Below are 25,796 nucleotides of genomic sequence, written 5' to 3'. Positions count from 1 at the left end.
ATTTTATTATTATTACACTGTAAAGCCCAACAGTCAACTTCATCAAATGAAATGAGTGTAGTTAACTCAAAACTGATTGAAAGTTAATTCTACTCATTTGAAGAGTTTTGAACTCAGTTGAAGGTAATGAGTTAATTAAATACCTCATTACTTCAACTTAAATGGAGTAAGTTCAATGTACCCATATAGATTAGTTTATTAACTCAAATGGTTTGTAGCAATGGTTTCCTCAAACGGTTTGAGTTGCCGTAACTTATTGGCTTTTACAGTACTCAGTTGTTTTGAGTTCTCTTCATTTATTGGGTTTTACTGTGCTCAAATCGCTTCTTTTACTCAAATGGATTAAGTTCACAGTGCTCATTTGGATTAGTTTTTCAAACACTGCAAAAAATGCTTTTCTTGCTTAGATTTTTTGTCTTGTTTCTAGTCTAAATATCTAAAATTTCTTATATCAAGAAGCATTTTCTAAACAAGCAAAACATATTGTCTTGTTTTTAGAAATAATATGCCAATATTAAGTGAGTTTTAATATTATACTATATTTTATATAGTGATATTAATATTCACTTAATATTTTTTTCCTAAAAACAAGCAAATTTTTTGGGTTTTAAAGTGTATTACATAAATTAATCCATTTACTTAATTGTTTATATTATTATTAACTAAATAGCCATACATTCTAATAATAGATAAAAAAAATAACCCAACCAGCCCTGGCCATCCTGATGTCAAAAACAGTAGAACCCAAAAAAAAAAGAGCTCATGCTGGGTAGGAGTGAAAAATCACACATTACCTGATGACTCACTTCTGTAGGTTTCCACATGAGGACATGCCTCTGTTTCTCTCCCTGCAGTCTGAGGGTCTGAGCCAGGCCTAGCGGTGGTCTGGACAGGCCTGTAGAGGTGTCACTTCACACCTCTGAGAGCTCAAACTGGTATAAAGCCTCCCTCTAGCAAAACCCAACAACCACAACCTATCTCCAACCACACAGAATGGACGCATCATCTCCTTTCTTCAACTACATCCAGCAAAACTCCTGGAGCTCAGACTCCGAACTCTACAACATCTCATCTCCAGAAACCGTTTCTCCTTCCTCCTACATGGACTTCTCTCCATCAGCGCAGGCTCAGAGCGTTTCTCCAAAACCAGAGATTTCGGGTTCCTCGTTTCAAGATGGTGGACGGTCCCGTGTTGGAGTTAGAAGAACGAGATGCAAGAATCCTAGTAAACAAAGACAAAGCGCCAGTGAGAAGGAGAAGCTGAGAATGAGGGATCTGACCAAAGCTCTGCATCACCTCAGGACGTACCTACCACCTTCTGTAGCTCCCGTTGGCCAAACGTTGACCAAAATCGAGACTCTTCGCCTTACCATCCGATATATTTCCTATTTGTCTGCTCAACTAGGCCTCAGCGAAGAGTCTTTGTGCAAGATGAGAGACTTAAGGGTTTCCGGATATCAAGAGATGCCTCAAAACCACTGCTATTCCACTGCTGAGTTTTGGGGGTCATGTCAAAACAGCTGCGGAACTTCAGAATCTGTGTTGAGGAGGACGGATATGGATTGTCGGCAGGTTTTTATGGGAATGGAAAAACCGGCTTATGACGATTCCTTTAATTCCAGCTCAGAATCTCTTCTAGAGAGTCCGTTGTATGCTGATTCAGCATTGACATATCAGGTGTGTAGACAGGCTTTAAATCAAATGAAACAGTATGCATGTGTGTATTGTATGGTTCATTATTATTTTAAATGGTGAGAGTTAATATTGTGGTGTCTAAATGTTGAGCTAAATTGAACTTACCTTTTGTTTTTCCTCTTTTTAGGGCTACAACAAAGGCGTCCACTGTTCGATCGCACCAGAGTTCTGGGGATGAATTCTCATCTAAATATTTTAAAATTTTCAAATGTTGAATATGAAGTTCAAATTTTTATGGACTTTTTTGTACAGTATTTAATAAATAACTTTTTATCTTATTTTAAGATTTCTATTTTAATATTATATATTTTTTGTATGTTCATGTCTTTTGTACAATGTGATACTAATTTATTAATATTTATAATAAAAACAGTTTGTCTCAATGTCAAACATTTTGTCTATTGTATTATCCCTTTTAATATATATATATATATATATATATATATATATATATATATATATATATATATATATAATTATTATTTTGTTGATAACCAACAATTGTCAACAAATGTAAAAGCCGATCTAAAAATAATTTTAAGACCTTGTTTGATTAATGTTGTTATTATTATTATTACTATTATTATAATTAGTAAACATGTCAAAATAAAACAGCTGTAGTAATAAAATGCAAATAAATAATAAAACAATTATACACACACACACAATCGTTTTATTGTTTATTTGTATTTTATTCTGATTTTATTTTAGTCAGAAAAGCAAAAAATAAAGTAAAAAGTAAATATCTGTAGTACCCACAAGAGGGGGCAATTGAACCGCCAACGTGTTCAACTTCACAGCAATGCTTTTGCTGAATGGGTCCAATTAATGGATTTGTAACTGTAACAATATACACCCTAAACTGTACAATACATTACCTGGCAGTATTTAAATAACACTATGCAAGAAGTCTGATTAAATGTGTAAAATCTGTAAAAACATCTTTGCACAACTCGATGTAGTTAACTCCACTGATCAGTTACAGCATCAGCAAGTTTTGTCTTCACAGCCATTTACATGTAAATTACACTCTAAATCCTGATAATGGCCTTCATTTTCACGTGTATCAGATTTTAGCAGATTAAGCTAATTTAATATGCTTAAACCCAGATTTGTATACCTCAAAACTACTTTATTAATTCATTAAATAAAAAAACATAATAGCCTATATAAAAATCATATTATATGATATGATAAATTAGGCCAATATTATATTATATTTGTATTATATTATATTAAATTACACAATTAAGTTAGGTTTGCTGTTAATCCAATATTCATCAGCTGTACAACCTGATATGGTTATTTATTTTACATTTAAATCGCAAGTAAGTTGAATTTTATGCTATATTAGTCGACTTTAGACATTGAGAAATATACCCGTGCAGATTTGGTAGATGAAAAATCCCACGTTAAGCTATTTAAATGTATTTTGTCAACAGAAAACCTGTGACAAATCAGCCAATGTTAGCTAACAAGCTAACCTCATCACGTTCAAAAGCAACACAGTTTTTTGCTTATCGTTCGATAATTTTGTCCTATACCAAATTTATTAACAACATGCAGATTACTGGAAATTACCTTAAGATAGTTTGCAAAGTGAAGAAAATGCTATTTTCGTGCGTTTTCCGTTCAAAACGGCTGCAATAGCCAACAGCTTCCGTCATTGCCACAAACTAGGCCTATCTAGTCCTGAATGAAATGACATATACTGTAGGTCCTATTTGTTTCGTTTTAAATACATTCTCTCTAAATATTAAATCTGTTCACGTTTTAATGCTTTATTTGTGTACTTATATACTTGATTTTTATAAATATTTTTTAAAAAATTCAGTCCAGCTAAACCTAAAAAAGGGTTGAAAGTAAAATAAGTTGAATAACACTTTGATTTTCTCGACCACATCAAATTAAAACATTTGTTATTCTGACCTATTTATGGGAGGGGCAATATTTTTATTAAAAAAAAACTGAAGAAACCTCTATAAAATTGTCAAAATAAATACAACTTAAATTTTAACCCGGGTTTGTCTTATATAAAATTTTAACCGTATGTCTTATAAAGAAGCTAAGTGAAAAGTGTTGAGATTTTCTTCACTAACAAAAATATAATCAAATGCCACATGAAAAAAAAAAATCAAAGTGGGCAAGAAACTCTGATATATATGTGTCAGAATTATTAGCCCCCTTTTGAATTTTTTTCTTTTTCAAATATTTACCAAATATTGTTTAACAGAGCAAGGGCATCCTGAAGAAAATCCTATTTCTTTTATTTCAGCTAGAATAAAAGTTAAATTTTTTAAACACCACTTTAAGGACAAAATTATTAGCCTCCTCAAGTAGGCTAATACATATTTTCAGCAGTATACAGAACAAAGCACTGTTATACAATAATTTGCTAACCTGCTAAGTTGACCTAATTAACCTAGTTAAGCCTTTAAATGTCACTTGAAGCTGTATAGAAGTGTCTTGAAAAATATCTAGTAAAATATTATGTACTGTCTTAATGGCAAAGATAAAAGAAATCAGTTATTAGAAATGAGTTAATTAAAACTCTAGATAGATAGATAGATAGATAGATAGATAGATAGATAGATAGATAGATAGATAGATAGATAGATAGATAGATAGATAGATAGATAGATAGATAGATAGATAGATAGATAGATAGATAGATAGATAGGTAAATGCAAGGTAAATGAAAATTGTTATTTATAAACAAAAATGTAACCAAAAGTCATTATTCTATAATATTAAATAATAAATAAATTATAATTACACTTTTGTCTATGTTTTGTTACAAAATACTTTACACTATGTAAGCTTAAAAAAGTAAAACAAAAATGATGATTTTCTCAACCCTACTTCATTCACCTTTCTCCCACAAATCGTCACACAAAGGCCTCGTCATCAACTCCTTCCTAATCAGGCCTGTGCAAATAGAAGCTCCTTCTTAATGAACCGCAGGTCAACAACAAAAGAGCATCTCGCACCTCAAAGTCTGGCCTCCACGATTATCTCTTCAAAAGCCTGAACTTCATGCATGCTTATCTTCATAATCCTCTAATGCACTTCAGGCCCGTCCGAGGTGTCAGAAACCCATGTCATTAGAAACTCAGATAGCCTTGACCCTGTGACTGATATGCTAACGTGGAGCTCAATACGCAGTTTACAGAGCGCTGGGAGGAAAGGGTTTAGACCATTTAGATGTTTACCTCGAATCAACATTTAACCGAGCAGGAGAAGAAAAACACTTCGCATTGATGTGCTAATCAACCTTTGATGCTGCAGGAAAAACTAAGACGCTTTGAAAAAAAGGAAGAAGTCAACTCATTTGCAGGAGGGTATGAGACTTTAAATCAACATTTCTGTGAATTAACAGCGACAAGTCAGGTTTTTAATGAGTTAAGCGCGCAATTTAGATGTTTTTGGTTTTGTATTGTGGAAGTTTGGTCTTTTTAATGACTGACATACATTTTTAAAATGATTTACCGAAGTTATAGAAGACTAGCTTCATGCTATGTATGACTCCTTTCAGCATAATGTTTTTCATTTATTCATTAAATCTTTTTCTTTCGGCTTAGTCCCTTTATTAATCTGGGGTTGCCACAGCGGAATGAACCACCAATTTATCCGGAATGTTTCATGCAGCGAATGCCCATCCAGCTGAAACCCAGTACTGGGAAACATCCATACACACTCATTTACACACATACACTATGCACAATTTAGCATACCCAAATCACAGTCTTTGGACTGTGGGGGAATCTGGAGCACCCAGAGGAAACCCATGCGAACACGTGGAGAACATGCAAACTCCACAGAGAAATGCCAACTGAACAGCTCGAACCAGCAAACTTGTTGTTGTGCGGCAATCGTGCTACCCTCTGCACCACCATGGCGCCCTCAAAATGTTTTTATTAATTTTTAATATTATAAAATTTAGATTGATCACTAATTTTCCTAGTTCTGGGATTCTGCTGGAAGAGCATCTGCTGCGTAAAACATAAGCTGCAATTGTGGTGGTTCATTCCACTCTGGTGACCTCTGGTAAATCAGAGATTAAGCTAAAAGAAAATGAATGAATGATCACTCTTTTTTCTTATATTAATAATTACAGAATATAATAATATTAATAATAATAATAATAATACATTTTATTTAATGATGCCTTTCTGGCAACTCAAGGACACTGTACAATAAAACAAGAGAAATCATAAAAACAATATACACAGCAAAAGTGCAGATACAACTAATTCATTAATTAAGTATTTAAAGTTATCCTAAGTAAATGGGTTTTTAGTCTTGACTTGATTAATGTGAGGGAGTCAATGTTTCTGATGGCAGATGTAGTGAGTTCCAAATCAAACTGTAAAACTGTAATCAAACTGTATAAAAAAAGACTGTAAAATTTAAAATTGGTTGTCATTAAGACTGTAAAATTTATAAGCACATTTCAAATAAATATTTTTAATTGTGCTGTATTTTTTAACATTACAAATATAATTAATATTAATTTACAGTGAGCTTGTAGGTTTGAAGTCTAACTATCAAACAAAATTGCCAGTAAGTTACTGTAAATTTTACAGTAAATTTTCATTATTAGTTTACAGCATGCTTGCAAATTTACAGGCTTACTATCAACCAAATTTGTAATCTTGGATAAATATGTGACAATGAATGATGATGAAATAATATTTCACTGATATTTTTACATTTTATTTTTACAAAAGTTATTATAATTGACACCTAACCATCGATATTCTAAACGAATCCATTTAATTATACATTAATAAAAGAATAGGATTCATTTCTTTTTTTACAAAGTTGTAAAAATACTTTCAGAACAAGCAGAAAATTTCCTATAATTTATGCAGAGGATGTTGTAGCATGATTGTTTTAATAATTTAAATATTAAACATTTATTATCATCATTGAGTCCTTAATATACTTATGTATAATTACAGGACAGAATGAGAATGTTTTTTTTTTTTTTTTTTTTTGCATAAATATATCTGTTACGCTGAATGGCTGTAGATTATTGATTTTTTTAATCCACATTTTTGCATTTGTTTTTTAAAAAAGTTATTTAAAAAAATTAAAGTAGACACTCCCATTCAACATAAAGATATACATAGGTTTAAATAAATAAATATATATATATATATATATATATATATATATATATATATATATATATATATATATATATATATATATATATATATTTACGTTTGTAAGCATTATTTTAAGACAATAGTCCTAAAACAAAAATCTGAGTTAGAAATGGTGTAGAAACAAGCTTTTCGTTAAAATATATTATAAAAGGGTACTAAATTTTGTAAAAAATAAAAATAAAAATAATAATAATAATAAATAAATAAATAAATAAAAAATAAATAAATAAGTCAATAAATTTCAATGCACACTCACAAAAATAAATGTCCAAAACAGTCAGAATTTTTTTTTTTCTGGTTCCTCAAAGAAAGGGTTAGTTCCTACTCCTAAAATATTTTTTTACAGCGATGTAAAGAACCTTTTTTAATCTGAAAGAGTTAAAGATTTCTACCTACAATTTGGGATTTAAATTGTTTTTTATTTCATCTGCAGAATCACAGAAGGTTCTGCTTCTGGTCTGGTGTCAGATAAGTGTGCTGTCTGGGAACAGTCAAAATCTAATTATTTCAGGGCAGCACGGGGCAGAAAGGAGCAAAAAGCGACACGTTTTGGTCTGGGAACCATTTCCTTAAAGCAGCTCTCACTGAAGCTGTAATCCACAAGCTCAGGCAATGAGGAAGAGGTCAACTTACACCTCAGAGAGCAAAACAACTCCATATACAACACAGGCAAGCTTGAGTCAGACAGCAATTTTACAGCAGTTAGATTTGTTTTAAATCATGCACATTTTGACCTTTTAAGAGTCAAAATATTAAATTAATTCTGCATTAATCTAAATAATTCCTATGTGTGTATGCTATCTTTTAAAATACTATTTTAAGTTGTACTTTCGTTTTGCTGTTGTACATAATATGGCTCACATTTTAATACAAAATCAAAACTGTGATTTAAAAAGCTTCTCAAATCTGCCCTGTTAAATGGTAATGTCTTTCCTTAGCTCTTTCCCTTAAGGCAATAAAATGAAAAAGTCAGTTGTCTAAACAAAAACCTGCTAACAACTGACACTTTATACACTACACACTTCAGGGAAAGAGGTGTTACAGCGTGAGAGCAAGCTTTTAATAATATTAAGTGGAAAATCATACATTAACATATTTTTAACATTCCTAATAAACAGGAATAAAAGATTAACCCCTTTTATGAATAAAATGTTAACAAAAATCCTAAATAAATACATTTATAAGACATTTTATTTAGTATCAGAAATATTTATTATATACTTTTATTTTTCAAATTGCATTTTAAATAGAATCTTGTGTATATTATAACTGTTTTTAAAGTAAATTTAGTAAACTCAGAAAAAGTCTTTTTTTCTTTTAGTTTGACTAAAATAAAAGCAATTTTTGCAATATTTAAAAAAAAAAATATTATCCTTAATAGAACTAAATAAAAGTTATCCTTAATAAAACTTCACTGTTTTGACAAGTGGATTGAACATAAAATAATTAAGTTGCCACACAAAACTCAAGGGTTGATTCAGCTAATTTTACATAATTAGTTTCAACAAGCAGCAAAAATATTTTTAAGCGTGTATCTTTCAAAATAACAATATTTAATACTGTCATTATGAAAAGGAAAAAAAATAGTTAATAGAAATTATAAATTTTCTAGTTATTGGAAATTATATATTAGTTATTATTAAAACAATTATTCTCAAAATGTTGCAAAATTATTCTGTTCATCAAACAGCACTTGATAAATATGTAAAAAGGAATTCTAATTTCACACAAGGGCTAATAATTTTAATATTGTTTAATAAATATGTCTTCAACTGTAAACCTGAATCGAAAAAAAAAATGTTTCCTTTGTATTAATTAAATACAACATCATTATTTTAAAACAAAACCATCCTGCAATTTTTTTTAATTTAAAAATAATTAACACATACTTGTTTTCATTTATATAATAAACAAAAGACAAAAAAATGAAACAATATCTGCATGAATGTGAAATGTACAAATCCCTGATTAAATAATTATAATAATGTTAAAAAAAACTATAATTTACAAAACAATGGTGGAGTAAATAACTGCAATGGTTTCAGAATTAAATACAACAATATTTTTAAAACAAAATAATCTTCTTAATGGGTCACACTTTCCAATAAGGTTTCATTAGTTACTGAAATAGTTAATTTACTAACATGAACTAATTAATGAGCAATACTTGTACAGCATTTATTAATCATAAGTCAACATTTACTAATGCATTATTAACATCAGACTTCATGCTTGTTAACATGAGTTAATGCACCGTTAATGAACTAACAATAAACAACTGTATTTTCATTAACTAACTTAAACAAAAACTGTAATAAATGCTTTGTTCATTGTTTATATAACCTCCTAATGTTACTTTTAACCAAATACGCATCCTTGTTTGCATTTATATATGCAAAAGAAAAAACTAAACAAAAGTACAGTTGAAATCAGACTTATTAGCCCCTCTAAATTATTAGCCCCCCTGGGTATTTTTCCCCCAATTTCTATTTAACAGAGAGAATATTTGTTAAACACATTTCTAAACATAATAGTTTTAATATCTCATTTCTAATAACTGATTTATTTTTATCTTTGCCATGATGACAGTAAATAATATTTGACAAGGTATTTTATAAGACACTTCTATACAGCTTAAAGTGACATTTAAAGGCTTACCTAGGTTAACTAACTAGGCAGGATTGGGTAATTAAACAAGTTATTTTATAACAATGGTTTGTTTTGTAGACTATCAACAAAAATATAGCTTAAAGGGAATAATAATTTTGACCTTAAAATTTCTTTAAAAAAAAAAAAATACTGCATTTATTCTAACCAAAATAAAGCAAGTAAGACTTTCTCTAGAAGAATAAATATTATCGGACATTCTGTGAAAATTTCCTTGCTCTGTTAAACATCATCTGGGAAATATTTGAAAAAGAACAAAAAAATAAATAAAAAACAAGACTTATTTCCCAAGACCTAATTTCCATGAATGAATATAAAATAAAAACTAAATTGTACTACTAAACTACTAAACGTCAATTAAAAAGTCTCCTCCAGCCTTCAGTTGTCCCGAAGTGTTGTGATTTTTCTCACAAATCCCCTGCCCCTGGTATGACGTTTAACAATATGAATAAATAGTGTAATACTTGTAATATAATATGAACAAGTACTGTAATAAATGTATTGTTCATTATCTGAATATGTAAGTAAATGCATTAACCTTATTTTAAAGTGTAACCTCTTAATGTTACTTCCAACCAATTTATGCATAATTGTTTAAATTCATATAAGCAAATGACAAAAAAAGAAAAATTATCTTTATGAATATAACAAAAAATAAAACAAAACAACGCTACCAAACGTACATTTAAAACTCTCCTCCACCCTCCACGTGTCCCAAAGTGTTGTTATATTTCCCAGAAATCCCCTGCCCCTGGTATTACTTCAATTTATTAAAATATATAAGTCACAAATGTAACAATATGAACAAATAGTGTAATACAATGTGAAGAAATACTGTAATAAATATATTGTTTATGTTAGTAAATGCATTGCCTGATATGTGTAACCTATCAATATACTTTCAACCAGTTAACGCATCCTTCACTGTAAAAGTATATGGGGTTCTACACAATTCCTTTATGTTGTCCCAACACAAATCAATTAAGTTAACTTAATAATTTTTACAAATTTAAGAGGATTGGTCATAAAGCAAATAAGTTGTCCTTAAGAGTTGTATTGGTTCTACTCATATTAATTTGAATAAGCAGCAGACCTATTTTTTGGAGTGTTGGTTGCGTTTATAGATTAAGCAAAAGACAAAAAAAAAAAAAAGTACACTGAAAAAAATAATGTCTGCAAAACTGTTGCAAACTATTTATTTGTGTTGAATTTAAACAAACAAATTAAATTGAATAAAATTAAACTCAATTTGTTTGTTTAAAATCAGCCCAAATAAATAGTTTACAGCCACTTAACATAAAAAAATTGAGTAAATCCAAGCAATCATCTCTGAATAATTTGTTTCGGTGTAACATAAAATAAAACAAATTAAAAACTCTCCTCCACCCTCTACGTGTCCCAAAGTGATGTGATTTTTCCCAGAGACCCCCTGCCCCTGGTGCGACGTCTCTGGGCCTCTTTGAAATTCCTCAGCGCCTTCTGGAGGTGCAACATCACACCTCCTCATCCGGGATATATTGAGCTCCTTCCTCCAGGCCCTTCAGCATTCACTCAAGCTCCAGAGAACCAGAAACATCTCCAAGAACTCGACCATGGAGTTTAACCTTCCTCCTTACTTGCTCCAAGCAGCCAAATGCAAACTCGAACCCATCTCGAGTGCTGATTGTGGTTACTTCAGCGCATGTGGGAGCCTTTCTCCAAGCTCCTCCATCGATTCCGGATGCTTTTCTCCCCCTTGGGGAGCTGGAAGACAACTGGAAGGTCCTGAAAATGCCAATGTTGACTGTTTGCAAGCTAAAAAGCTAAAGCTAGCTCTTCCCGTTGATTCAAAGAGACGTTCCAGATCTAAAAACCCAGGAATGAAGCGACAATCAGCAAGCGAACGAGAGAAACTCCGAATGAGGGATTTGACCAAAGCTCTTCATCATCTCAGATCCTTCTTACCTCCATCTGTGGCTCCTGCTGGACAAACCTTGACTAAGATTGAGACCCTCCGTCTTGCCATTAGCTACATTTCACATCTTTCTGACCAACTCAGACAGGCTGAGGTGCCAAATTATGAGATGTGCTGCTCTGCTGAAGCTTCAGATAGGCTTCAGTCTGGTCTGGTTTTTGAAAACGTGTGTATGGATGGACAACAGGGACTCATGCAAGATAATGTTCAGTATTGTCCAACACTCACAAGCTTTGGAGATTCCAGAGAACAGATGGAGAACAGCTTTCCTGCTACTTCACATTTCAGAGATGCACAGTCTTATATGGTAAGAAGGCTTTTCAGTAACACTTTAAAATCATGGTCCATTAGTTAATGTTAGCTAATGTATTTAACAAACTATTAGTAATACATTTAATACAATATTAACTAATGTTTGTTAATGTTATTTAAGTTAAATAATATTAGTTCATGGTAAATCACAGTGCATTAACTGATGTTAACAAGCAAAACTTTGGATTTTGATACATTAATACATTAACTAACAAACTAATGTACCACTAAAGTTCGTTATGAATTGTAATTGGTCATTTAATGGCTGTAAATATGAGTTTGATTTGTTTGTTATGCACAAATATTTAATATTTTTTCCTTCTTTTTACAGTTTCCCTGCACAACAATGGATGATGCTTCATATAGCCATCAGTTTTACCAATGAAGGACGATGAGAGCTCAACTTGTTACAGAATCCAATAGACTTTGACTTTGTTTGTGTATATTATTTGTAATTATTTATCAGAAAACATATTTTTGTATTGGAGACATTTGTATATACTGCTTATTTATTGTCTTTTTTTAATTAAACCCCTTTAAAGATGACTTGTTTTGCATTTTCAGTCTTGTATCTAACTTCAGATCTGTTCGATTTTAGTTTTATTTTCTCACAAATTTTATTTTAACCCACTGTTTATTAAATAAGTTAATAAATAAGTTTAGTTTAATGTCAACAAAACTGCTTGAAACAAAAAAAAAAAACATATGGAATATTAAAAATATGAAATATAAAACAATTAATAATACAAGGCATTAATAAAAATGCTAATACATTGCATGCATCGGGAGAAAAAATGTACAGTTGAAGTCAGAATTATTATCCTGGAAACAGAAAGAAAGATTTTTTAAACAAATTTCTAAATATAATAATTTTAATAAATAATGCTAACACCTTTAGGTCACTATTCATATTATTACAATCCATTAAATAATATTACCAGTGTAATAAACTATTAATTAGCTGTTTATCAATAGTTAGTAAGGTAATGGGTTTAGGTTTTGGCCAAGATTAGAGATGCAGAAAAAGATCATGCATTTATAACTGCTAATAAGCAGTTAAAATCTAAATAATAGACAGGTAATAAGCCTAGTTAAGGCATGAATTGTGACCTAAACTAAAAGTGTTACCTAAATAATTTCTAATAAATTATTTCTTTTATCTTTGCCATGATGACAGTACATAATATTTTACTAGATATTTTTAAGACACTAATCAGATTAATGAGCAATTTAAAATCTAAACTGGGTTAATTAGGGTAACAAGGCAAGTTCTTGTATTACCATAGTTTGTTCTTTAGACAATCAGAAAAAAATATAGCTTAATGGGGCTTATAATTTTGACCTTAAAATGTTTTTTAAAACCTTTAAAACTGCTTTTGTTCTAGCCGAAATAAAACAAATAAGACGTTCTCTAGAAGAAAAAATATTATAGGAAATACTGTGAAAAAATCCTTGCTTTCTTAAACATCATTTGGAAAATATTTAAAAATCCACAGAGGGGCTAATCATTCTGACCTAAACTGTATATGTCAACTAATATATCAACATAAAACCAATTTATAGCACCAGTACAACACACAATGTAATTTCTCTAACATTTTTACAGTGTTATACTTGGAGGAAGCTCTTCATTTTCATTTGCTTTATGTTTCGCTCATCTGATTAGCTTTAGTTGTGGTTGTATGAAATAAAAGTTTGACCATTTTTGTAAACAAAAAGAAAACTTCATGAAGTAGTTTCGGTAATCCCTTACACAAAAAATAAAAAATAACAAATCTCTCACTTAAAACAGAGGCACAATCCCTTTAAGATTATGCTACAGTATGAATGGAAGCAAAAAAAAAAAAAACAATTTTGAAATTTCTTTATGAAGTAATTTTTTTAATACATTTGCTTAGCAAATAAATAATTACAGCTCGCCTCTTCCTGCATTTATATATGATGACTCCAGTTATAAACACTGACACCAGCGATAAAAGTATCAGCACTAAAGGAAATGGTTCTTCAGGGTCAAAATCTGAAAGAAAGTAAATTCATTAAATAAAGATCACAAACACTATTACATTTTAAAAGATTTTACCCCATATTACCTAAATAAATGTCCAGTTTGTTGTCGATTTTGAGGTGCTTGGCAGAGCAGGAGTATTTGTGTTTTTCTCTCTCCTCTGCTCTGATCTCCAGACTCTTCCTCATCTGATACGTCCCGTCTCCATTGGGCAACAGATCTCCTCCAGTGACCTCATGATCAGATACAGGCTGTCCATCTATCAACAGGGTCAGGTTGATGTGACGAGGGTAAAATCCTGTCGCCAAACAACTCACACGAAAACCTCCAGAATCTGAGTTTGCTTTTTGAATGAGTCTGACTTTGGGTTTGACTGAAAAAACAGAGAATCTTTCAAGATATGTAAGCCTATAAAACAGCTAAAAGTAAATGATTTCTTTGTTTGAGATCTACTGTATGCTGGAGTCGGTCATTTTACCTTTTCTATTGATTTGATTTCTACTTTTTACCAGGTAACCCTTAAGTGTTTGAAAGCAGAACGGCTGTAATAGCTTTTCACAAAGGTACTTGTTGTAATCATGATGAGCATGAAGCACATGGGTCGAGACGTTGAAGCTATCGTGGTATGTAAACTTCTTGTCAACAAATAGCAGCTGATCTGTCGTGGATCCTCCAAAAGCATTTCGTAAAATCATTCGTCCTGGTTCGCCATCATCCTGTAGCTCGCACGCGACCAACTGCTGAAGGGCAAAAACACCTTTAATAGATAGAGAATGTTTTTACAGTATAGTGTTTATTTATTTAGAAATTTCACAATCACACATTTTTTGCGACCACGATTTTGAATTAGCAATGCCATCGAACTGTTTTAAAAATATCACACTTGTAGCACTGTTATATTGGTGTATATCAGCACTGCTGGGATGCTAACTGCTAGCTCACTAGCTTGATGTGCGAGCTAGTGAAGAGCGGGAGGGTAGGTGTTGTGAGCGCAAACTGAAAGGCGCTGAGCAAGTATGGAGACGGTTGCGGGTTGGGTTCGGTGCGCTTAGGGACCATACCAAAAAGCTGAGGAACGGGTTGTGGAATTCCGGGAGTTTTCCGGGAGATAGAACAATACGGGAACTGAGCGGGAGATGGGTCTGAAATACGGGAGACTCCCGGGAAGGTATATAGTGTTGGAAGGTATGTCCAATATGCATGCAAAGGCGAACTTAGATTTGAGAAGCAGCACGACAAAAGTAATTGTGTTTGCGCGAGCAATTGAAAGCAGGTGAATACCGAATGAAAGGAAAATCACTGGCGCTAACAGCTGAGGTGCTGCGCGCGACTGCTTAAAACGCGTGCGCGCTCCCGTTTCTTTGCGTGAAGCAACTGTCTAGAACTGATGTAATCAATTCTCTTTCAAATAGACTAGACAAAAAGTGATGAGTAGCACCCACAGTCTTGCTGCTTTCAAGAGCTCCAGATTAGTCTTTTTGTAAGCAGCATCGGTTGCTTTCGCTTTAACCATTTGTTGAACAGATTATTTATGGGTCTAATGTTAACCGTGTGTGTGTGATTATTCTTTCATTATTACATGATATGTTTTTTACCTGCTTTCTTTTGCGTTAATATGGTTTAATTATCATTTTTTACAATAATGTTGCTTTAATGGGAGATTAAATCCCCATTTATGTGTAGTTAACTGGTGATTTGGGACCTTTAGCCAGAACAGATTACTGTGCATATGATTTGTTAAATAAAAAGTACAGTATACAGCTATATTTTGCTTGTTTTGACACATTTAAAATTTGTGGCTTAGAAAAAATAAATTATTATTTTTGTTTGGTGTGGTCAGAGATAAATTTGGTAAATCCTTTATTGTGAGCTCTGAAAATTATGTAAAATAAAAACTAATTGTAATACTATGAAACCCTGACCCATTTGCTCATGATTATTAAGCAAGCTCATACACGACACACAAAAAGTGAAATAAATGAGGAGGCATGTGGAGCTAACACAAATCTAAATCAAGCAATTTTAGCATGTCAAAGTAATATTTATATGTAAAATATATTTTCCCAATAAAAAAAATGTGGCTAGTGAATATGGCGAGTGGCTAGTAATGTTGGAAAACTAACAGCCACAGTGGCTGGTCATCAGAAAAGTTAAGTTAGCCCTGCTAACTACACATGCATCCAAGCAGAGCTGATATACAGCAATATTGCAGTGCTACAAATCTGCAATACTGCTTATGTATTTAATCAGAACTTTTACATCAAATTAAAATGGCTGTTGACTACAATGTAAAATCTGGTTGACTGTAGTCTTTAAAAAAAAATACTTACCGTCAGTTTTATTTAAGTGTGTTGTTGCTAATGTCCACCTGTCCTCAAAAGATGATTGTAGATGATCATGTATGATGGGGAGCGCATTTAAATTAAACACGTCATCGTCAGCTTTTGTGTTTCCTCTTGCTATGAGACTATTTGTATCACCGTTATAGTGGAGAACACTGACATCATCCAGCATCATCACATAGCTAAATTCAGGAAACGCCGTTTGTCCTTTAATGTACATTACAAGCATCCATAAAGAGTGAGAGCCTGTGAAAAATAAACACAATGATCAACACAATCAAACCTTTTGATGTAGTAGCTAATTCGTAATAATTTATATGATCTCGTTTGTACATTTTAGTATGATTTCTTTTTCATCGCTTAATGAGAGGTGGGGTTTTGGGGCCAAACAATACGTCCTTTTAAAAATGTAAGATTTTCATACTAGTGCAACTAAATGAATCGGTACAAATGATCAATTATCACATTATACATAAACTAGTCACTATGAACAGTTAAAAAATGCATGATTAATTTTGTAACTTCTATTATTTTTACCATTTTAATATTCCTATATTTTGACTGTGCATTGGTGTATGAACATTTGTAATGTTGTTATTTTTCTAACTGAATGTTTTATTATTATTCATAATGCTTTAGGATTATTAATGCAATTGCATTATATTTATATAGCTAGCTTACTTATATTTAAAATATTATTTTATTATTTTTCTTCTCCTGTTATGTTTTTTCCATCTACATTTTTAGTCGCTTGACATTTGTAAAATGGTATTGTCAGGGTTCTGCCACTCTGGTCTTTTAAATTCTTGTCTTGGTGGCAGAGCTCGGACACTAGAGCTGCGTCCCTAATGGCACACTATACACTATGCACTCATGCACTATGTACTTATGCACTTACACACTCAACAGGATAGTACAAACCATTTCCCTAATGACGTTTGACGGTTGCCAAATAAGTGAAATAAACGACGGAACTACTAATTATTACCTGCCGCGAGTTTAACCGCATTCACCATCGGGAGGCGCTATAATCACTCTCGTAGGAGAATTTTGCTTTCACCATCAAAAATAAATAAAGTTATCCAACATGTGGGTCCGAAAGCTCCGCCCCTACCGCTACGTAAGCAAACCTGCGGTCGTTGAGTGCGTGAAGTGTCCATCATTCCACACTTCATTTTAGCGGCTGAATGAGTGCATCATCCGGGTAATTAACGTGCCTCAGACACGCGCGCTCTTGTACTCGTGTTTGTGTTTTCGTCTGTCTGCAGCGTGGCGTTTCATTTCCAGCGTCTCAGTCTAGTTGGTTTCAGTTTTGGTCGGCGCTGGGATGAAACATGCACGCTGCGTGTGTGGGTGCACAGTGAGTGCTTTTATTCATCGTGTACTCGTGTCTTTCGTTCAGTCTTCTGTTGGTGCTGTGTTTAGCACGTGGTGTATGTTAATGAGTTCTCTCATTGGCTGCGTGTTCTAGTCTTGTTTTATGTGAGCACATGGCTTGTGTTGTCTCTTTGAGACATGCGCTCTCCCGTCTATTGTTGAGTCCCACCCTCCTTGTTAACCCATTATTAGTTAATTATGTTCATCTGTTTGTGTGTTAATTTCCTACAGTTTATAAACCCCTCATGTTTGCTGTCCTGTGCCAGTTCGTCATCACATGTTGTTGTTTGAAGTCTTATCCTGTCGTGTTTCCAGTCCTGATCCTTGCAAGCCTGCCCAGTCCAGTTTGTTTGTATGTGTTTGTTTTGTTAATGTTTTCCCCCTCATGGTAGTTTATTTTGCAGTTTATTTTATTTTTATTATTTAATAAATTCCTATTTCCCTGCAATTGAGTCCTCGCTCCTTTTTCCCCATTTCCCCTCACCAATCCTGACAGGTATATGCAAAGTGCTGATCTGTTGTTTTTGCTCAATGACCAAACTTTGGTGAAGGAAACTTTTTGTGAGATGTATATTATTAGCATAATGGTTAAGTTTGTTTTACATTTACTGAATAGCATAAAGATCTGCTGCTGCTATCTTGCTTTTCAGCTCATGCTGCCAAGGCCTTGATCTTTTTTATTTGCTTTAAGCTTATCAAACTCAGAAATAAGACCTCAAAATACATAAGCTGCATCTGAAATTACATACTTTTCATGTAGGTATACATTTGAATGTAAATTCACAACATTTAAATGAACACAACCCTTAGAAAAGTATGTTTTGTATTCTATGAATGTGAATAGTATGAAGAGAATTCCACCATTCGTCATTATCACATCATCTACTCATGTCAGTTGAATTGCTTCACTCCCATCCCTAAATTCTCTCACGTGGGATCATGGCATTGGAAAGTTTCCACGTTTCCAAGATCATGCACGTTATGAATCTGTTAGGTCGTGGTGGGTCATATCGCTTTTCGAATATTATGAATTTTAATATTGTACTCAGTTCACATACAATATAGTAGGGAAGTATGTGTTTTCAGATGCAGCTTTAGAATGTTTGGGTTTATTTTTATTTAAAATTTCATAATTTTAAGTATTACATCATATATGTTATTGCAATAATTGATTTATCATTTTTGTTCAAATAAAATGATCACATTTAAAGCTTGAGGACACATTTTTTGTATCAGGCAACATTCTTTATCAGATCACAAGTTTCATCATAACCAGAAAATGTTACGATTAAACAAGCATGTTAACTTTTGAACTTATTAAATATGCATTAATTAATACATTAAGCAGGCATGAATAAATACTCTACATTTTCTTTATGCTTAAAAATAACATCAAATATACAAACAACATAAGCATTTGTAATCATTCTTTATTATTTTAATTTCTGTTGTCCAGTTTCTACTGGCTGCTTTTCAGGCTTGCAGTCATGTCTTAATGTAAGTACATTATGTTTAGCTACTGACTGAACAAATCATTTGCTTCTTTCTGTGCTTAATATTACTTACAGCCCTGTAGTCCTTCCCTATAGTACCAAGTAGGTACAAAATATTTACTAAGATTTTGCAAACATAAATTATATATTAAGGTTTTTTTATTTGTTTGAATTAAAGAATTGACCTGAAGTCTTACCTTTTGGAGCTGCAGTTGGAAGTAAAAACACAAAAAACAAAAGGATTTGGCCCATTTTTCTAGCACATGCAGTGCAATACTTTGTGTTAGCACTCACTTCACAGACTTACTTCAAACTCTCACTTCTCCTTTGAGTGAAGTAAGTGTTTACTCAGCTTCCGGATTTTCTTGTTTAGCTAGTCAGTGTGACTTGAATGCATTTAAAAAAAACTGTTTTATTTCATGGGCCCAGCACATTTTAGATTTAAGCCTAAATAAACTGATCAAACTAAAAGTGTTCTTCGGGGTGGTTTGAAATCTACACTGTTAACAGTTTGATGTAGAATCTACAGTAACTCACTGTAAATCAATTACAGCAAAGATACTGTATTTACATTTAAAGCACCATTTATCTTGCTCTATGTATTTACAATATTGTATATCTTTACTGTAAAATATACAGTCATTTTCACAATGCAACTTTAAAATACAGTAACATACCGCATAACTGTCCTTATGTCCTTAATGAGCCTATAGCACATATTAGATTTAAGCCTAACTAAACACAACTGATCCAACTAAAATGTCCTTCAGGCATGTTTGAAACCTACACTGTTAACAATTTCCTGTAGAATCTACAGTAACTTACTGTAAATGAATTACAGCAGAGATGCTGTATTTACATTTTAAAGCAGTGTTTATCTTGCTCTATGTATTTACAGTATTGTATATATTTACTGTAAAATATACAGTACGTTTCACAATGCAACTTTAAAATACAGTAACATACTGCATAACTGTCCTACAGACAAATACAGTTCATATTACAGTTAAATAATGTGTAATTTATAAAAAATCCTGTGTTGGAGAAGGGTTGGAACTGAACTCTGCAGGGGGTTTTACAGGAACTGATCATAAATCAAGTATTATAGTCTAGAGACTTCATATAAATATTTACAGTTTGTTTTGTTCTGATATGTATGTCTAAATTAATGAACAAAAAACATGCTGAAAGAAAACTAATAATGTAAACAAAACAAAGCTGGAAATGGGTTTACCATGAAGTGTCAGGATAATAATATGATTGTGAATTAAGCTGCTATCATCCGTCACACAAAATGTTTTAATAGTATTTTTATTTTATTAAGAAAACAACCCAGTACATATACATTTATTCGTTTGGCAGATGCTTTAATCCAAACTGACTTACAAATAAGGATAAAGGAAGCACAGGTAACAACATCTTGCAGTTAAATCAGCAGTTGGAATGCAAACTGGAAGTAATGCAGAAATGCTGGTTAGCTCAAAGTCAATCTAACGATCAGCGATAACAACTGTACTGGCGGCTCTTAGGTACTTTTATTTAGTCTACATATATCTGTAAAAATAATGCACACATTCAGCAGACAACAATAAAAATGTCAGGACTTCACGTTTACAATACATGCTTGTTTGTGATTTTCAGGTGTAAAACCATTGGTCTGTTTAGCTACGAAAGGCTGATTTATACTTCTGCGTCAAACGCCGGCATATGCTATGGCGCTGACGCATAGCCCTTCGCCGTGGCCGTCGGCGTTGCTGACGTGCACCTCTCAAAAAATTTAACTACACGTCGCAATGACGCGTATCGCAAGCTCTGTGATTGGTCGGCTTGGTAGCGCTGATAGGTCTAGGCGGGACCGAAAGCCGCATGAATGGTGCGAGCCTGCTGGAGCGATTGTTTACAAGTGTGGAGTCGCATGAAGGAGCTCCGGATGGAAAGTTTTATTTTGTGTTTACCTCATAGTTAAAGTTGTTGCACGTCCGCCGGTCCCTGCCTCAAAATGAGCGAGTTTGAGCCACTTGTACATCCCGGAAGTGTTCAGGAAAAGCAAAACAGCAGCGAAGAAACTCGACACAGAGGAACATTTACACCTCACTTCCAAAAAGCGTTTCGGAAGTGTTAATGCAGACCAACAGAGACTGCGTGCAGAAGTATTATTATTAAATGCACAGCTACGCGCGTTGCATGCGCTGTGGGTTACGCCGGTCAATTGACGCAGAAGTATAAACCAGGCTTAATGGCTCCTCCTGTAGTCACACTAGTTGCTGCTGGTATTGATGCTTTGTCCTTTAGAATAATACTGTTATTAAAAAGGTGGAAAAAGTTGGAGAAATACATGCTGTCCATCTCTCAACAGGGTCGGGTTGATGTGACGAGAGTAAAATGTAATAAACGGCCAACTTAATCCAAAATTCAACAAATAATATTGCTGCAGACGTTATGGCTGTAGGTTTCTGTTTAAAACAATTACAGAACATCAATTGGTTTGAGTCCCAGCTGGGTCAGTTGGCATGTGTGGAGTTTGCATGTTCTCCCCATGTTTGCGTGGGTTTCCTTCGGGAGCTACAGTTTAAGTGGCTTCCTGTTGTGGTTCATGTGTTGCTGTTGTGCCAATGCTTTCTTCAGATGCTAAAAAATAAAGTTAGTTTTTAGATAGACAACAGAATGTGCAAAAGTGTAAACTTATATGAAATTATATAGAAGAATCATTTGAGTAAGCGGTTCTCAGCCACGTTTCTGGAGGACCACCAGCACTGCATGTTTTGGATGTCTCCTTTGTCTCTCACACCCATTACAGGTCTTTCAGTCTCTGCTAATGAGCTGATGATCTGATTCAGGTGTGTTTGGTTAAGGAGTCATGTAAAACGTGCGGAGCTGGTGGTCCTCCAGGAACGTGGTTGAGAAATACTAGTTTAAGTAATCACTTGCACATTATTTAAATCACATAAAAAAGACAAAATTATATTTATTAAACAAAACACTCACTTGAAGAAGGGGAATAATCTTTTTTGGGCGAGGCTACAATAAAAAGCATTAAGGAATATTATGAAATTGCTTTAATTATCTTTAGGCGTTTTAATTTTTCTTACAAAGTGAATCCTACCTGCTTGTCTCATCCAGCATTTATATATGACGACTCCAGTTATAAACACCAAAACCAGAGACAAAACTATTAACACTGCGGGAATCACTGATTTAAATAGTTCTCCCGGGTCAAATTCTGCAACAAGACATTAAAAAAAGATCACAAACAGATCACAGTTCTGTGATATTTTGAAAGTATTTTCACCTTGTTACCTAAAGTGATGTCCAGTTTCTTGTCCAGACTGAGATGTGTGGCAGAGCAGGTGTATTTGTGTTTTTCTCTCTCCTCTCCTCTGATCTCCAGACTCTTCCTCATCTGGTACGTCCCGTCTCCATTGGGCAGCAGATCTCCTCCAGTGACCCCATGATCAGATACAGGCTGTCCATCTCTCAACAGGGTCAGGTTGATGTGACGAGGGTAAAACCCTGTCGCCAAACAACTCACACGAAACCCTCCAGAATCTGAGTTTGCTTTCAGAATGAGTCTGACTTTGGGTTTGACTGGAAAAGAGACAACAGAAAGAGAATCTTTTGATATATTGTAGCCTGAAAAATGCTAAAAGTAAATTATTTGTCAACTTTCTATGCTGGAGTCTGTCATTTTACCTTTTCTATTGATTTGATTTCTCCTTTTTATAAGGTAACCTTTGAGTGTTTTGAAGTAAAATGGATGTATTAATGTTTCACAGAGGTACTTGACGTATTCATGATGAATATGATGCACAGGAGCCGAGACATTTAAAGTACCCTGGTATGTAAGCTTCTTGTCAACATATCGCACCTCATCTGTGATACATCCTTCAAAAGTATTTTGTGAAATAATTTGTCCTGGTTCACTATCGGCCCTTAGGTCAAGCACAACCAGCTGCTGTAGGGCAAAGACACCTTTAACAGAGAGAGAACGTCTTTAAGAAAAAGTGTTTATGATTTAAAAATTTCACAATCACAAAACAAAGATTATACTTAAAGTTATTTATTATATGTTTTGTACAATCATCATTTTTTATTAACTTTAAATGGCTATTTAGTTGAATATAACAATAAAAAATACTTACCATCAGTTTTATTCAATTTTTTTGTTGCTAATCCCCATTTGTCCTTAAAAGTTGAACGCATAAAATCATGTATGATGAGGTGATCTTTTGAACCATACAAATCATCTTCAGCTGTTGTGTTTCCTCTCGGAAAAAAAGTCTTTGTATCACTGTTATAGTACATAACTGTGATATCATCCAACATCAATACATAACTAAATTCAGGAAATGGTGTTTGTCCTTTAATGTACGTTGCAACAACCCATAAAGAATGAGAGCCTGTGGGAAATAAAGTAGAAAAATTAAAACAATAATAAAAATAAATGAATAAATCATCATTTGTTTTGTAACTTTTGTTCTGTTTTTATCTAAATTTAGATTTAACATGTTTAACATTCTTCATCGCATCACAAGTTTCTATGAAACCAGGAAATGTTATATCTAAACAGACATGCTAACCATGGTGTTTCATTGTGTTGCATAAATCTGTACAAAAAATGTATTCCGCTGACAATGTTGAATGGATGATTCAAGACAAGTCATTTGCTTATAATTAAAATTATTATTTCAAATAACATCAAATATTTTCAAACAACTTAAGCATTTGTAATTATTGTTTTATATTTACATTTATTTTTGGATGCTAAACTTGGCATCTTAGACAAATTATATATTTGATTCCACTTGTACCTTTACATTTTGTGACATAAACCCAAAGGAAAAAAAATAGTACTGCAAGTAGCCATTTATTACAATTTCATCATACCTTTCTCATTTTATCCTTTTTCAATTACCTTCATTATTATAATCTTTTAATAATATATATTTAAACAACTTTTTAAATTGATTATTATCCTGACATTGTTTGAGAGTCTGATCTAGAGTGTTCCATAGTTTTACACCACACACAGACATGCACAAACTTTTTAAAGTTATCCTTGTTTTCAGCCTCCTAAAATGTAGTTCTTCTCTCAGATTAGATCATCCTTGTCTTCCCTCAAAAAACTTTTGCATGCATTTTGGAAGTATTTTTTTCCCATATAGCTTTAAACATAATTTGTGCTGTTTTAAATTTAACCATATCGTTGAACTTGAGTATATAATTTGAAAAATAAAGGATTTGTATGTTGTAAGGACGTTTTTCTGCATTGTACGTATGGATCGTAAATTAGATTTATATGTATTCCCCCAAATTTCAACACAGTAACTTATATATGACAACAATAACAATAAATTTCATGAAAAAGAAGAGGTAAGTAAAATAATAGACAAATGATTTATGTGGTAATGGGGTGAGAAAGTATTTTTTTGTTAATGATATTTTATGTATGATATTTCTGTTCAAAGATAAATAAATCAAATCAAATCAATGTAAATTTATTTATTTTTATTTTTTTGCTTTTTAGGCTTGCAGATACTGTAGATAAGCCTTACTAGAAGTACATTCTGTTTCAGAGCTAAATTTTTTTTGCCTGAACACGATGGCATCGACCGTAAATGAGTGACCACACATTTCAAAAAGCGTTAGAAAATAGATGAAATGGAGAATTGCCTCTGGCGATTATGTTTTGGTTACACCAGCAACCAAAGCAACGCCTGAGGTGTGGAGAATGAAAGTGTTTTGAGAATGTACATAATTAGAATAATGGGTCATATAAATGTGTGCGCACATTTGAAAAATATCAGGCTGTAAACGGCTTTAGACATTTAAATAGCAGTCAGGCAAAATGTAGGTCAAGTTAGGGCCAAAATTTGTCGCTCCTAACTTTTAATTTGTACATAATATTTCTTATAGCACTGATATAGTGGTTGAAAAAACACAACAGATCTATTAAGCAGGTTTAAGAACTTGTTTGAAATCTTACCTTTAGGAGCTGCAGCTGGAAGTAAAAACAAAAGGAGAAAAATAATTTTGCACATATTTCTAGCAGATTGTATCAGCACTCACTTCTGCTCACTACAAAACCACACTTCTTTGAGAGAAATGACTGTTTACTGATCGCTGATAAGCATAGCTTCCTTGATTTTCCAGTTTAGCAAGTCAGTAAACATGACTCCATCTGATTAAAAAAAACTGAAGTGTATCCTTGGATTAGTGTGCAGAAATGGATGACTATTCTACTACTAGAGATTCAACAAATGCTTTAGTTATTTTGATCTGATAGTCAGAAACGTTCACCTGCTTGCGACAGGAACTCCCGTAACGTAATATGAAATGTTGTGAGAAATTGTCGAAATTCAAAAGACTTTTTTTTAACTCAGAATTGCGACTTGTAACTAAGAATTGCGACTTTATAACTCGGAATTCTGACTTAACTCGTATTGTGAATTTATAACTCAGAATTCTGACTTAATAACTCGGAATTGCGACTTAACTCAGATTTCTGACTTTATCATTTTATATATATATATATATATATATATATATATATATATATATATATATATATATATATATTCATTCATTCATTTTTTTGTCGGCTTATTCCCTTTATTACTCCGGGGTCGCCACAGCGGAATGAACCCCCAACTCATCCAGCAAGTTTTTATGCAGCAGATGCCCTTCCAGCCGCAACCCATCTCTGGGAAATATTTTTTTTAAATAAATTCTTCATTTTTTTTGTCATTCAGTGGCGGGAATGGGCTTCCATAGGATACT

General features: G+C 32.9%; 4 protein-coding genes across 6 annotated transcripts; 2 read left to right on the top strand and 2 right to left on the bottom strand.

Annotated features, from left to right (window-relative positions):
• Window positions 1–969: 969 nt before the first annotated feature.
• On the top strand, window positions 970–1,973 carry mespbb (mesoderm posterior bb). The gene is given in 2 exon segments (NM_001265607.1): window positions 970–1,677; window positions 1,823–1,973. Coding segments are annotated over 2 exon segments (735 nt in total). The 5' UTR covers window positions 970–993; the 3' UTR covers window positions 1,874–1,973.
• A 9,105-nt stretch (window positions 1,974–11,078) lies between these two features.
• On the top strand, window positions 11,079–12,348 carry mespab (mesoderm posterior ab). Its single transcript, NM_001265583.1, is given in 2 exon segments — window positions 11,079–11,797; window positions 12,134–12,348. Coding segments are annotated over 2 exon segments (723 nt in total). The 5' UTR covers window positions 11,079–11,128; the 3' UTR covers window positions 12,188–12,348.
• Window positions 12,349–13,662: 1,314 nt separating this feature from the next.
• mhc1lia (major histocompatibility complex class I LIA) lies at window positions 13,663–19,337 on the bottom strand. 3 transcript variants are annotated; one of them, XM_087310263.1, is made up of 5 exons: window positions 19,217–19,337; window positions 16,138–16,395; window positions 14,286–14,564; window positions 13,893–14,180; window positions 13,663–13,819 (listed from the first exon to the last, which is right to left on the bottom strand). In XM_087310263.1, exons 1-5 carry the CDS (start codon window positions 19,269–19,271, stop codon window positions 13,668–13,670), a joined length of 1,032 nt encoding a protein of 343 aa, XP_087166389.1. In that variant the 5' UTR covers window positions 19,272–19,337; the 3' UTR covers window positions 13,663–13,667. The 3 variants fall into 3 exon arrangements, with proteins under 3 accessions (XP_087166389.1, XP_087166390.1, NP_001314811.1); XM_087310264.1 differs by having other exon boundaries at window positions 14,286–14,547; NM_001327882.1 differs by having other exon boundaries at window positions 13,666–13,819; window positions 14,286–14,544; window positions 19,217–19,324.
• Window positions 19,338–21,182: 1,845 nt separating this feature from the next.
• mhc1lga (major histocompatibility complex class I LGA) lies at window positions 21,183–25,114 on the bottom strand. Its single transcript, NM_001327884.1, has 7 exons — window positions 25,003–25,114; window positions 23,159–23,416; window positions 22,710–22,988; window positions 22,317–22,604; window positions 22,123–22,239; window positions 22,005–22,037; window positions 21,183–21,647 (listed from the first exon to the last, which is right to left on the bottom strand). The coding sequence occupies exons 1-7, from the start codon at window positions 25,055–25,057 to the stop codon at window positions 21,589–21,591; spliced, it is 1,089 nt and encodes a 362-aa protein (NP_001314813.1). The 5' UTR covers window positions 25,058–25,114; the 3' UTR covers window positions 21,183–21,588.
• Between the last annotated feature and the right edge of the window lie 682 nt (window positions 25,115–25,796).

This window comes from Danio rerio, chromosome 25, assembly GCF_052040795.2.
Source record: "Danio rerio strain M-AB ecotype USA chromosome 25, GRCz13ab, whole genome shotgun sequence".
NCBI classification, from domain to species: Eukaryota; Metazoa; Chordata; class Actinopteri; order Cypriniformes; family Danionidae; genus Danio; species Danio rerio.
The sequence above is the reverse complement of the archived record's forward strand: the minus strand, read 5'-3'. Positions and strand labels throughout refer to the sequence as shown.

Excerpts from the sequence above, each read along its gene's own strand:
- mhc1lia (XM_087310263.1), bottom strand. The coding sequence starts at position 19,271 with ATGGGCCAAATCCTTTTGTTTTTTGTGTTTTTACTTCCAACTGCAGCT. Across the intron at positions 16,396-19,216 it reads TCCAACTGCAGCTCCAAAAG|GCTCTCACTCTTTATGGATG; the intron begins GTAAGACTTCAG and ends TATTTTTCACAG. Across the intron at positions 14,181-14,285 it reads AAATCAAATCAATAGAAAAG|TCAAACCCAAAGTCAGACTC; the intron begins GTAAAATGACCG and ends CTGTTTTTTCAG.
- mhc1lga (NM_001327884.1), bottom strand. The coding sequence starts at position 25,057 with ATGTGCAAAATTATTTTTCTCCTTTTGTTTTTACTTCCAGCTGCAGCT. Across the intron at positions 22,038-22,122 it reads ATGCTGGATGAGACAAGCAG|CCTCGCCCAAAAAAGATTAT; the intron begins GTAGGATTCACT and ends TTTTTATTGTAG. Across the intron at positions 21,648-22,004 it reads AGATTATTCCCCTTCTTCAA|CATCTGAAGAAAGCATTGGC; the intron begins GTGAGTGTTTTG and ends TTTATTTTTTAG.